Source organism: Phaenicophaeus curvirostris, chromosome 14 (genome assembly GCF_032191515.1).
Source record: "Phaenicophaeus curvirostris isolate KB17595 chromosome 14, BPBGC_Pcur_1.0, whole genome shotgun sequence".
Taxonomy (NCBI): domain Eukaryota; kingdom Metazoa; phylum Chordata; class Aves; order Cuculiformes; family Cuculidae; genus Phaenicophaeus; species Phaenicophaeus curvirostris.
The window spans coordinates 19,746,528-19,759,306 of NC_091405.1; the positions used below are offsets into that span (position 1 = coordinate 19,746,528).

The 12,779-nt window shown below is 47.8% G+C and overlaps 3 protein-coding genes across 3 annotated transcripts in view; 1 reads left to right on the forward strand and 2 right to left on the reverse strand.

Annotated features, from left to right (window-relative positions):
• Window positions 1-573: 573 nt before the first annotated feature.
• NUDT19 (nudix hydrolase 19) lies at window positions 574-3,400 on the reverse strand. The gene is made up of 3 exons (XM_069868820.1): window positions 2,765-3,400; window positions 1,835-2,042; window positions 574-856 (listed from the first exon to the last, which is right to left on the reverse strand). Exons 1-3 carry the CDS (start codon window positions 3,398-3,400, stop codon window positions 630-632), a joined length of 1,071 nt encoding a protein of 356 aa, XP_069724921.1. The 3' UTR covers window positions 574-629.
• Window positions 3,401-8,378: 4,978 nt separating this feature from the next.
• RGS9BP (regulator of G protein signaling 9 binding protein) lies at window positions 8,379-11,754 on the reverse strand. Its single transcript, XM_069868519.1, has one exon. The coding sequence runs from the start codon at window positions 11,717-11,719 to the stop codon at window positions 11,006-11,008; it is 714 nt and encodes a 237-aa protein (XP_069724620.1). The 5' UTR covers window positions 11,720-11,754; the 3' UTR covers window positions 8,379-11,005.
• A 334-nt stretch (window positions 11,755-12,088) lies between these two features.
• Window positions 12,089-12,779, forward strand: part of ANKRD27 (ankyrin repeat domain 27) — a 33,528-nt gene continuing 32,837 nt past the window's right edge. The window contains exon 1 of the mRNA XM_069868650.1: window positions 12,089-12,203. The gene's annotated coding sequence lies outside the window, so the exon portion shown is untranslated. The remainder of the gene's footprint in view (window positions 12,204-12,779) is intronic.

Sequence of the window (12,779 nt, forward strand, 5' to 3'; positions counted from 1 at the left end):
CATTAGTAGAAAGAATTTTGGTATAATAGATATAAATATTAACTTTATAATAATTTTTTAAAGTAAATTTTAGATATTAAATCTCTATATACATATATACACCGTTTTTCCCCAAAATGAAAGGGAGAGTAGCTTGGGAGACATCAGCAGACATGGAATGGGAGATTTCATTCATTCCTAGGTACACATCGCAGTTGTTTAATGGATAACTTTTGGAAGCACAGTAAAAGAATTCTTCAATTCAAAACATATTTGTTCTGAACAGAACGTATACTGAAATTTCCAGTGAGAAAAGGACCTGCGTGACCCAACAGACCAGTGCTGCAGCATATTCTGCAATGAATAAGTAAGTAGGATAAGGTGGTAACAGCTCAGTAGAATTACCATCAAACCGCATTTCAGTTAATCAATAATTAAGTTGACGGCTCTGTTAAATTTTCAGTAGCGTCTAAACCTCAGAACGGACACAACTGTGCTGTTTCAAAGACTCAAAGAACGAGGTACAGGTAAAGCACCCACCCACCCAAAATGCTTTGGCAGGACAAAAGAACATAAATGGTTAGAAAGGACCAAAACCACAGTGAATGTGCATGTAATGAAAAATATTCTAGCTTTAAACCGAACAAATACTATAATTTGCTACTGTAATCTGAAAAATCAGTGTTTACCATCACTGGATTTACATGCTTATATTGCGCTTGAATATTAACATAGATAGCAAGATTGTTGGTGTTCTTTATTACTATCCTGTGAAATACACTACCCTCTTTCATGAGATCATCAACCTTCTTATCTGTTGACAGGACCACGTTCTTTTCTCCCGTATAATCTGGATCTTCTGGATATAACTCATCTCCTGGGGGCAGAAACAAAAGTTTTAGTTATACATTGCCTACCTTATTTTTCAGCCTTTTGCGTGAGTGACAACAGCCATTTGTTTAAGATCTGTCAGGACATTGAACTCAGTGGGAATGTATTTCACAATACAAAAGTAAATTGCGTCTAAGCTGCTTCAGATTTAAAGATAGAGACATAAGTTTGCTAAGTATCTGCCAGTGACACTGCAGCGCACATTTGAGGTGTTGATTTGGATGTTGCAGTGTTCCTGGTAATCCTGATATTGTATAATCACAGCCTGGTCAGATATGAGTTTATTTAACAGGTGGAGAAGAAAACACACATTCTTCCAAGTGTATAAAGACAAACTACGGTAGGAATAACAATAGAAACTGTCATTTTACTCTGTTTTGTTGAAGAAAAGTGTCTTGCCATATAAATGCATGTTACTCTTGTGCATGAGAGCGGATACACCACAAATACAGGAATTGTAGAGGTCAGTTTTGACGAAAAAAAAAAAAAAAGACAAGAGAAAGCATAATGAAAAGCCAGCTAAAGAAGCAGGTAATTATAAATAGTAAATGTGGGTTGGTTTTTTTTTCCAAGAAGGCAGAAATTTATATGATTACGAAATGAGAGCAAGGCCTAAGTAGGAAAAAGGACAGGAGGAAAACAGGAGTTCTAATACATCCTTCAGATTAAAAAAGAGTTAAAATAGTAGAAATTCTTCATAAATAAATGTATTAATGGCAACCATATGAGACAAAGTGATTGTGAGTGCATACAGAAATACCGATGCTGTCTGATTCAGTGGCTTGTCTCTGACAGCAGCCACTGTCAACTGCATCAAAGAAAAGAACCATGCAGTATAAAAAGTGTGCAATAACTTTACTTAAAAGAATATTTTCCTCACAGTTACAGACAGGTTTATGTCTCATGGCTTGAGTATGTTTTAATTCCCAAGCTTTTTTGTACTTAAAATAACCTGTTATCTTACCTGGCAATAGCTGCACGCTGCCGTCAGAAGCCGTTAACATCACAGGCATCCAGCGTTCGCACCCCTCTAGAGCTCGATCAGAGCTGAACTTGTTCAACTCCTGGAGCGAAGAGAAGTTGCACAGTCTACACAACTCATAGAACTGAGGTGGAGGAAACCATATTTCTCGAGATTTAAAGCGTTCAATGGCCTCTGAAGGTGAAGACCACTGTAAGATGAAAACAAGGTTCAGAATAAGGGTTTCATGAGCAGATGGAAGGTATCAGTAACCTTAAAGCCATTAGCAAGGAAGCCTTTACAGAAGGACCTTGCAACAGTCCAAATTTTCTGAACACAATAAAAACCGCATGTAAACTGTGCCAAAATAATAACAAAATGAAATGTTTAAAAAGTTGAAAAACATAATAAAAACAATCTATAAAAACTGTTCTTTTTTTTTTTCTCCTATAAAAAAGAGCCTCAGCCCATGGATCCAGCCTGTCCAGATCCCTTTCTAGAGCCTCCCTGGGGAAGACGAAGGAATCACCAAGAGGGAAGGCAAAGGAATTCCCAACAGGGAAAGCGGGGGATCCCTCGGTAGGGGCGGGGAGGAAGGCGAGGGATCCCTCGGGGAGGAGGAAGGCGAGGGGATCCCCCGGGGAGGAGGAAGGCGAGGGGATCCCCCGGGGGTGTGGGAGGAAGGCGAGGGGATCCCCCGGGGAGGAGGAAGGCGAGGGGATCCCTCGGGGAGGAGGAAGGCGAGGGGATCCCTCGGGGAGGAGGAAGGCGAGGGGATCCCCCGGGGGTGTGGGAGGAAGGCGAGGGGATCCCCCGGGGCGGAAGGAGGAAGGCGAGGGGATCCCCCGGGGGTGGGGGAGGAAGGCGAGGGATCCCTCGGGGAGGAGGAAGGCGAGGGGATCCCCGGGCAGGGCCAGGCGCCCGGGCTCTCACCAGGCAGGCCGTGACCTCCCCGCCGTCGTGCCGGGCGCGGGGCGGTCTCCGCTCGCGGCAGCACAGGTAGAAGGCGGTGTCGTAGCGGCGGCGTTGGGCGCCGGGGGCCGGGGTGAGCCAGTTGCTCCACTCGCGCAGCCCCCAGATGTCGGGCGCGCAGCGCAGGCGGCGGCAGAGCCGCAGGAAGCCGCCCGGCTCCTCCCGCACCCGGCGCCGCCACTCGCGCAGCTCGGGCTCGGGCAGCGCCTCCGCGCCGCGCTCCGGCACCGCCAGCAGCACCCCCGCCTCCTCGAACGCCTCCCGCAGGGCGCAGAGCCGCAGGGCCACGTCGGCGGGCAGCCCCGAGCCGCTCCCGGCGGCGAACAGCGGGGCCCGGGCGCGGCCCGGCGGCGGCGGCTTGACGGCGGGGAGCCCGCAGCGCGGCGGGGCGGGCAGCAGCTCCAGCCACTCCGCCGAGAAGTCGTCCGGGTCCGCCAGCCCCCCCGGGAAGACGTGAGCGCCCGGCATGAAGCCGCTGGCGGGGCTGCGCTGCACCAGCAGCAGCTCGTAGTCCCCCCGGCCCCGCGGCCCCGCCGGCCGCCGCGCAGCCAGCAGCAGCGTGGCCGCTGCCCGCCACGGGGAGCCCCCCGCAGGCATCGAACCGCCCCGGGGACACGGCGGGGGAGAAGGGGAGGGGGAGAACGGGGGAGAAGGAGGAGAGGAAGGAGGAGGAGAAGAAGGGAGGAGAAAGAGGAGGAGAAAAAGCAACGGGAGGAGAAGAAGGAGGGGAAAGAGGGGAAGGAAAAGGAGGAGATGGGACAAGAAGGGAGGAGAAAGAGGAGGAGGAGAAGGAGGAGGAGAAAGAGGAGGAGAAAAAGCAACGGGAGGAGAAGGAGGAAGGGAAAGAGGAGGAGGAAAAGGAGGAGATGGGAGAAGAAAAGAGGAGAAAGAGGAGGAGAAAGAGGAGGAGAAAGAGGAGGAGAAAGAGGAGGAGAAAGAGGAGGAGAAAGAGGAGGAGAAAGAGGAGGAGAAAGAGGAGGAGAAAGAGGAGGAGAAAGAGGAGGAGAAAGAGGAGGAGAAAGAGGAGGAGATGGGAGAAGAAAAGAGGGGAAAGAGGAGGGGAAAGAGGAGGAAGAAGAGAGGAGAAAAAGAAGAAGGAATAGGAGGAGAAGTAGGAGGAGAAAGAGGAGGAGGAGACAAGAAGAAAAAGCAGTAGGAGGAAAAGAAGGAGGGAAAGACGAGGAGGAAAAGGAGGAGATGGGAGGAGAAGGGAGGAGGGAAAGGGAGGAGGAGGAGCAGGAGAAGAAAGAGGAATAGGAGGCGGGGAAAGAGGTGGAGAAGGAGGGGAAAGAGGAGGAGAAAAAGGAAGAGGAGGGTAAAGAGGGGTGGAAGAGGAAGAAGATGAAGTTGCCAACGTTAAAATGAGTCTTTTGAAAGTCCTAGGGCCCCTGGGCTCCAGACCCTTCCCCAGCTCCGTTCCCTTCTCTAGACACGCTCCAGCCCCTCAATGTCCATCTTGCAGTGAGGGGCCAAAACTGAACAGCTCCCTGATTGGAGCTGTGGGCTCCCCAGCCCCGAGTGCAGGGGGGTGACCCCTGCCCTGCTCAGCCAGGCCAGGACGCTGTTGGCCTCCTCGGCCAATAAATGAGCTGATGGCTCTCAGTTCACTTGGGAAACTGTGGAGTGGTTTGCACTTGCTAGGGCTTCACAGAATCATGGATTCACTAGGTTGGAAAAGACGTCTTAGATCATCGAGTCCAACCATTCCTATCTGCCACTAAACCGTGTCCCTGAGCACCTCGTCTACCCAACTCTTAAATATCTCCAGGGAAGGTGAATCCACCACCCCCCTGGGCAGCCTGTTCCAGTGCCCAATGACCCTTTCTGGCTCTAGAATCTTGCCCAGCACAGCCCCTGGGGATCAACACAGGGGCAGGGACCAAGGACTTGGATTTGTAATCGTAATACTGCTGCTGACCCACCAGCTGGCCTCGCAGAAATCTCCTTATCTCCCTGCCACATCAAGGCGTGCGGATAGCAGAAAGCATTGTAGGTCTTTAATTAAACATGTCGTACTCTGAGTTGTTTGAATTTGTTCTAGCAGACACCAAAGGGGAGGAGTCTGTAGGATTTTAGTTAAATGTTATTACAGAACTTGTCTGTTTTGAGGCTTTAAGTACCTTGTTACCTGAAAAAAAATTATATATATACATTCAGGCAAGATAGCAAAACCTTGAAAAAGTCCCTTGCACCGACATCTCACTTTAGGAAATGTTTTATTTTGTTAATGCTGACATTTGATTTTATTCCTTAATTTCATCACAGATGGATTTCAAAAGTATCAAAAAAAGTTGTAAGTATATAAAAAAAAAGAGGTTTCACTGAGCATGGCTATTACTTCTTAAACTGGCTTATTTCGAAATGGCTTTCTAAAGCTTTTAGATTGTTTGGCTCACATAATATCAATAAATAGGCAAGCAACAAATAATGTAACAACTAAACAGATTATTCACTGTAAAGTTTTCCACATATAATGTCCAAAATGTGAATAAACATCCAATCTAGGAAATGCAGGTTCATTAGAGGCCTACAGGACCGCTGGGGAGCGGCTCTTGATCAGGGAGTGTGGGGATAGGATGAGGGGGAACGGTTTTCAGCTGAAAGAGGGGAGATTGAGATTAGACATTAGGAAGAAATTCTTCACAATGATAGCGGGGAGGCCCTGGCCCAGGCTGCCCAGAGCAGGGGTGGCTGCCCCGTCCCTGGAGGGGTTCAAGGCCAGGTTGGATGGGGCTCGGAGCCCCTGATCCAGCGGGAGGTGTCCCTGCCCAGGGCAGGGGTGGAACTGGATGGACTTTAAGGCTCCTTCCAACCTGCGCCGTTCTATGATTCTATGATTTTATAATTATAGCACCATTAAATAGATTGGCTAAAAATAATAAGAAAAATGTAGCTACCTCCATACAAAATAGTATTGCAACATATTAAAGGAGATCAGAAAAATAGGTTACAGATAGTATTAACAACTGGAAATGTTCTACTTCCAGCAGACACGTAATGGATTACATGGCTTATGCAAACTGAAATGATGGTTCTAATTCTGCAGCTTTCAATTACATGAAGAGTCTTCACACATGTGATTTCTCACTGAAATGAGTGTGGATGGACTGTATGACTGACAGTTCTAACCACTCCCACTAGGACCCAGAACTGAGGTCTCTTTGCCTATAAAGTTACAGATGTGATTAGCATATTGGATTAAGTTGCTTAGAGAGTATCACGTTTGGTGTGCCAGCTACTCCTCAGTCATTTTATATGGTATAAATAGTTAAATAATTTCTTTGGTCTTGTTTTCTCATTTCTGCCTTTCCCAGGTGGTTTTCCCCTAAGGTTTACGCTATTTATATACAGATTTTTCAGGATCATACAAAGGAATTGCATTTGAATTTTTAAATAATTCTCTTTTTTCCTCAAAATCATCATATGTGGGAGTATGGCCTTTCCTGTTCTTTGACGTTTACTATTCTTACAAAACCCCCATGATATTTGAAGTCGTGTTTTAGGCACTGTAATTCCAGATGCTGTGACCCAGCAGCGAGTTCAACTGTGTATGTGCTTTGAACATTTGTATGCAAGAGCCAACGGGCTTGGCTGATCACAGACTTGAGGGATTACTGTAATGCATAGCAGAAAACCAGCCAAAATCACAGGCCACGCTGCGATGTACTATGTCACTTCCATTTCGGAATTAGAACTGGCTTTTAGAGGCTTGGTGAGAACGTTTCATTGTTATTAGCAAATACAAGATAAATACTGTCATGCAATACAGTGTAAATAATGAAAGCATACGGTTAAATGAAGGAAAACCAGCCCCAGGCCCCCACCCTACCCTGTGAAGGCTCAAGAGGTCAGTTGTGGGCACTTAGGAAAACTGCCGAAGACATTCTGACAAAATTACTGGAACTGGTCAATAAACATAATTGCTTTTGCTAATGAGCCTCTGTGGGTGACAGATCTTCAGAGATGCTGTAATTTTATTTGTATTTGCGCACGTGGCTTCAAGTCACATTGCTTCCAGTACGAAACACTTGTGCTTGGCTGTACGAGAAGAGACAGAAGAGCCTTCATGCTGGTTAAATGCCATGTGACTTTTCACCTTTCCACAGGTTTAATCGGCAGTAGCTGATTATCGGTATTTCCAGTTGCCTCACAGCACTGCAGCAGCCAGGATGGATGAGAATCCAGCCTTCTGGGACTGCCTGCTTCCAACAAAAAGTCCCTCGGAGTGTGAAACAGATTGAGGAGAGGGCTGTCTTGTCTAAAATTGATATAAACATGTAGCAAATCCAAATATTTCCACTTCATTGACTTAACCAGAGAATGGGGAGTCAGTTCCACTGTGGGATAGAACACCGGACAAAAGATACTGCCTTCTTCAGAGAAGCTATATCATAGAATCATAGAATAACCAGGTTGGAAGAGACCTACCGGATCATCGAGTCCAACCATTAGTTTATGGTTGCGAGGCTATTGTATCATAATTAACCAAAACCATAATTTGCTAACATAAGATGAAGACATATTTACTACCTCTGTCTATCTCCTTCCTTTCATTCCCTCAACCTATGCAGATAATTTTATATGAAAGATATTCTTTTCCAACCCTGCTTTTGCATGCTTAGCACAGCAAATGCTGCTCACGTGTAGGCTAGTGTTTTGTCCCGATCTCTTCCTGCATTAAAAGACTTACATAATCGTATTGAGAGAACGCACTTAGAGATCTGTAATCCACTGGTCTTACTGAATGACTTTTTACATAATGAAAATCTGTGAAGGGTAAATATGTTGACTAGGAGTTCAGTTAGCACTTCAATAGAAGGTATTCCCGGAAAACGTACGTAAACACACAAACCTTGTATTAGAAGGAAAGCAAGCTCATCACCAATCCTTTCAAACAGTAAACACGTGTTTCATTTTTAATCCGAAAGGTCATGACATCAGGTGTTTAGTCTGCTTTCAAATAACTGAATTCACATAAAAAATATTTTCCTATTCACATGAAAAACTTTGAAACTGATTTTATTTCATATCCATAATGCTGAAGTTTGATGTTACGTTGTCTGCAACATAAGGAGAATAATTTTAATGATGGTTTTGTGTTCATTTTGTTAGTAAACTAAACAGCGTTGAGGGTTTTATGGTGATAGACTGGAAGTCCTGCCATAAAATTATCAGTTGTTGCATTGAGCCTGAGTTCCGAGAGCTGGATATAACAGTTGATTGTTTCTGCTATCAATACCACAGGCCCCAATCTCACACTCCTTACATTTTGGCTCTCTTTTTGCTAAAGCAAATGCAAGCCTTGCTGGCTGGAAGAGGGCAGAGTTTGGATCCTCATCAGGAGGATCTAATACATCAGTCAGGTCCCATCTGTTCCTGTTTTCAATTGCCCAAGCCAACGGTGCTGTAATTTACTCAATACCCCTGAACGGGCAGTGCCAAAGGCAGTGCCACCCCTGTTATCCTAAACTTTATTGTAGCCGCTCGCTAAGGCAGAGATAAGAACTTTTGAAGAGATTACTGACAAGCAATTCCCAGTTTTTCTTTGTTTTAATTACTGCTGCAAGCCAACCTGTAAGTTATAAGAACGTACTTTATTTTAAGTTAAATAAATAGTGACAGTAACAAATTTGAATTATTCAAAGTGTAGAAAATACCACCCATGCACAGGCAAACGCAATGTAATTCAAGTCAGGATTCAGTCAATTCAAGATTTTAGTATACAGCAAATTTAAGGTGTGTATCTTGTGAATAAAGACAAAAGAACTGAAGTAGAACAACACTGAAATGAAGAAATGACCATCTTTTGTACTTAAAGCACAGTAGCGTTCTCATTCCCTGATCAGCATGACAGTATTTGCATTTTCATCATGTTATTTAAATATAGAGTATTTTGAAGTTTGACTTCCCATTTGTCACTTAGAAAAATAGCATTTGCAATCTCCTTCTGGCTGCATTCCTGTGGGGAAAAAAATGAAGACTGCAAATCTACATGATATATTTATTTATTAATTTTAAAGAAGCAGCAGTACTTTTGCGCAATGGTGGTTTCATCTTGTTTCGGTTTTGTGCGAGAGGAGAGTGCAAAGAGTGAAAATGCCCACAAATCCTCAGTGACCAGTGGTGGCAATCCAAATACATACATTCTCCTGCATCTTTTCCTCTATTTTCCCTAAATAGAAATGTGATTGTGAAGGAGATCTTCTCATTTAAATCAACACACAGTGATTACACCTTGCCTAGACAGACTGAAACAGTAGCACCGATAAATGCAGGCTTGACTTTGTTAGAAATCTGCTGGGGATCTCTATGAACCTGCATTAACTACATATAAAACACGTTCTATGGAAGAAATGAAACACAACAGAAAGGAATGTGGAGTCGTCATATAAAACTGTGAATTCCCATGTGAATGGAGCTGGACTGGACCAATGTGCAGAACTCACATTATCCTTCAAGTCTATAGCCTATAATTCAGGTTTCCACTTATTCTCTTTCCCCACTGACATTATATTTTTTATCACTTACAAGTGATCAGATTCAAATTTATCACACACTTGTTCTCCCTTAATCCAGTTAAGTTTTAAAGAATAAACTGTTTTTCAAAGTATGTTTAGTTCATAACTTAAAAATATTAGCTGTCTCCGAGTGTGTCAACCTAATTTTATTGAACAAACGTGAAGACTATTGCCTAGTAACTTCACAAAACATGTCTGATTGTTACTTTTTGATAATGTGCCTGTAATAATCAATGCAGGAGAATAATAACTTACTAAACCCCAAATATTACAGGGTCTTTATGGCTGCCTGTGGAGTGCATCATACACCTATGGCACAGTGGAGTATGTACTGAGCATTTTTGAAGGGATAGTGTGTGTTCACAGTTAACAGAAGACATTTCCTTAAGTTACACGATGAATACTATAACACAGAGATCCTTTTTTGAAACAGTACAGAGCTTCTCTGCAGAAGTAGTGTCCGCCCTCCCAGTTTTACATTTAAATGTTGACAATCTTACAGGGAAGCACTGGAAACTTTTATGCTGCTCTTTCATTCTCCTCCCAAAACTGCAATGCCTCAAACTTCACCAATGCTACAGGCTCCCTGCTTCCCAAATAAGTCATTAGACACCAATGAGAGATGTAACAAAGTCACATTTTTAGCTTTGTCTGGATTTCTGCAAAGAATTCCAGAGTTTGCATACATATACAGGCATCAATCCCTGCCTCTCAAGACGAGAGGGGATCTCTTTGGATCATTAAAAAGGTCTGCTTTAACTTGACATCATTTTTGTTTGCCAAACTCTGTTCTGAAAAATGACTGCTTCTGCTGTGGGTAGATTCATTGCTCCTACGCTCACAGGTAATTGTGCAGCAGAAGCTGTTTGCTTCTACAGAAAGAAAAACTTGAACCTGTAGGAAGAATCAGCCTTTCTGCAGGGGAAGACAAAATCGTGGATGAGAACCACGACTCGCTAGTATTTTTCTGAAGATGCAGCTCTCCCTTCTCCCTCTCTGGATCTGGAAAGCCATTAGTCATCTGCGTACGCTCTGCCAAGCCGTGCAGTCGGGTTCGGTACAAACCCTCTCGAAATCCACAAACAGTATTTGGTATCAAACATTGCTTGTTCTGTTTGCTCCAACCTCCTCCCAGCTTCCCCTCTCCCTACCTAAAATAGAGTTTGTTTACATTCTTTTCTTGGGGTTTTCACCCTTCCCCTTTTCCTCCACTGAGATATTTTGTGTACTTCATGGAAAAAAACCCGTATTCGATTCAAACACCCGTGCTAGCCAACAAATTGGTCTTACTCCCAAACACTGTAAACAGTGACCAGCAGCAAACACCCGAGCCTATTCAAGAATAAAAAATACAGGTTTCTGAGAACAGCAATCTATTAATAGCAGACAAATCCCTGTTACGGCCAGTAGCGATAATACCCTGATACTTCATTGTTAACCGTTACAAGTCCAGCAGACGAAGACATCCCGTTTTGCAAGCTGATTTGCATCTCCTTTTTTTTTTTTTTCCCAAAAGCAAGAAGAAACAAATCGCGCCTTTTAGGATACTGAGAGGCAGAAGTTTTGCTTTGTTGTTTCAAGTGCTAGGTTTGAATTCTCGGCTCATCCAAGTGCCCCATTTGTAAATAAACTGCTCTGAAGACAGACCAGAGAGGGACGGTTCCCGTCCAGAGCCCACACCGCCCTAGGAGAGTTTTACCACACACACTGCCAGGACAATAGCGATGATGAGCACGGCAGTGAAAATAATCCCAGCTAGAACCTTGCTGATATCGCAGAAGGATTTATTTTCCTCCACCGAGATCATCCCGATGGAAGAGGCGCCCACACTGATGGTGGATTTCAGTTCAGCCCCTGGGTCTTGCTTAGCCTCCACTGTCCACTGGGGAACATTGACCTTCATTTCCATCTCGTACATCATCTCTCCTACCTGGTTGATTTCGTTCTCCAGGTCCTTCAAATCCACCACGTCTATGTTGCGCTCAGCCTCGTATTTCATGTTCTGGACGCTCATGGCCCTGGCGGCCACTCCCGAGGTTCCCCCGCTCATTCCCGTCTGGATCAGGTGCTTCTTGGGGACGTTCAGCGGGAACTCGTGGCCCAGCTCCAGCGCTCTCCTCATGTCGATCTCCAGGATCTCTAGGCACGTGGAGAAAATCACCCATAGCCTCTCGAACTCGGCTTTATCCTCCTTGCTGACGCTTTTGTCCTTCAGGACCGCGGTGAGCTTGTTCCTGTTGGCCACCGCCAGCTCCTGGGCTTTCTGCCGGGTCTTCTTCAGCTCCTCCCGCAGGTTCTGCGAGTCCGAGGTGCCGCCGATGGTCAGCACCATGTGCCGGTAGCAGGCGGTCACCTTGTTGAGCGCGTCCAGCAGCGCTTTGCACTCCTCCTTCACCATCCCCGCGGCCCCTCGCTTCACCGGCTACCGGGGAGCGGCCGCTGGCCCAGGCGCTGCCTCCGGGGGCTCCCGGGCATCCAGCTCCCACCGTGCTCAGCGCCTACCGGTCTGCAGGGACCGCCGCCTTTCACTCATTCATTCAGCGCCCGCCGGTCTTCAGGGACCCCCGGTTTATCCTTCATTCAGCGCCCACCGGTTTCCCCGCTCACACCGGGAGCCCGGGCGGGCACCCGAGGGGCCGGTGGCATCGCTCCCGCCGCCCCGCAGCCGTTTCCGAGGCAGCCAGGGCTCGGTAAGTCCTCCAACGCCCCGCAGAGCCGGTGGAACCGCCGGCCGAGGCACCGCGGGGCCGGAGCCGCCGCCGCCCGCCCCTATAAAGCCCCGCGGGCCCCGCCTCCGCCCCGGCCCCGCCGCGCCTGCCCCGCCGCGCTCGCTCCGCGGCCATTGGCTTCGTGCGGCGCCGCCGGGACCGCCCTGCAGCCCGGTACGGGGAGGGGGCGGCGGGGAGCGGGGCGGGGGGCTCCGGGGGCTCCGCTGCTGCTGCTGCTGGCGCTCCCCGCGAGCCGGGCCTCCGGTACTGCCGGGAGCTCCGGTGCAGCTGCTGTCGTTCCCGGGGGGTTCGGTGCAGCTGCTGCCGCTCCCGGGGGCTCCGGTGCTGCTGCCCCCGGGCCGGGGCTCCGCGGGTTTCGGTGCTGCTGCTCCCGGGGGCTCCGGAGCCGCTGCCGGGGCCCCGCGGGGCCTGTCCCGGGCCCGGGCTGTGCTGGCGGCCCCGCCCGGCCCGGGGCGCTGCCCTCGGCTCTTCGCGGGGCGTTCAGCTCGGTCCGGCTGGAATTGTCACTGGAACCTCCCGCAAACCCGGCTCCGTAGGGGTCCCGGGCGCCCCCTGTCCCCGCGCCGCAGCCCCCAGGGGCTCGGGGAGCTTTGCAATCCTCGGCTCTCCCCACGAGCGTTCGGGATGTCCCGGGGAGGGGGGGGGCGGGGGGGAGAGCTTGGGAGTTGTTGCGGTTCCCCCGGTGCGGGGTCAGGGCCCTCCCGGCGGAGCCTGAGGGGAACGCTGCGG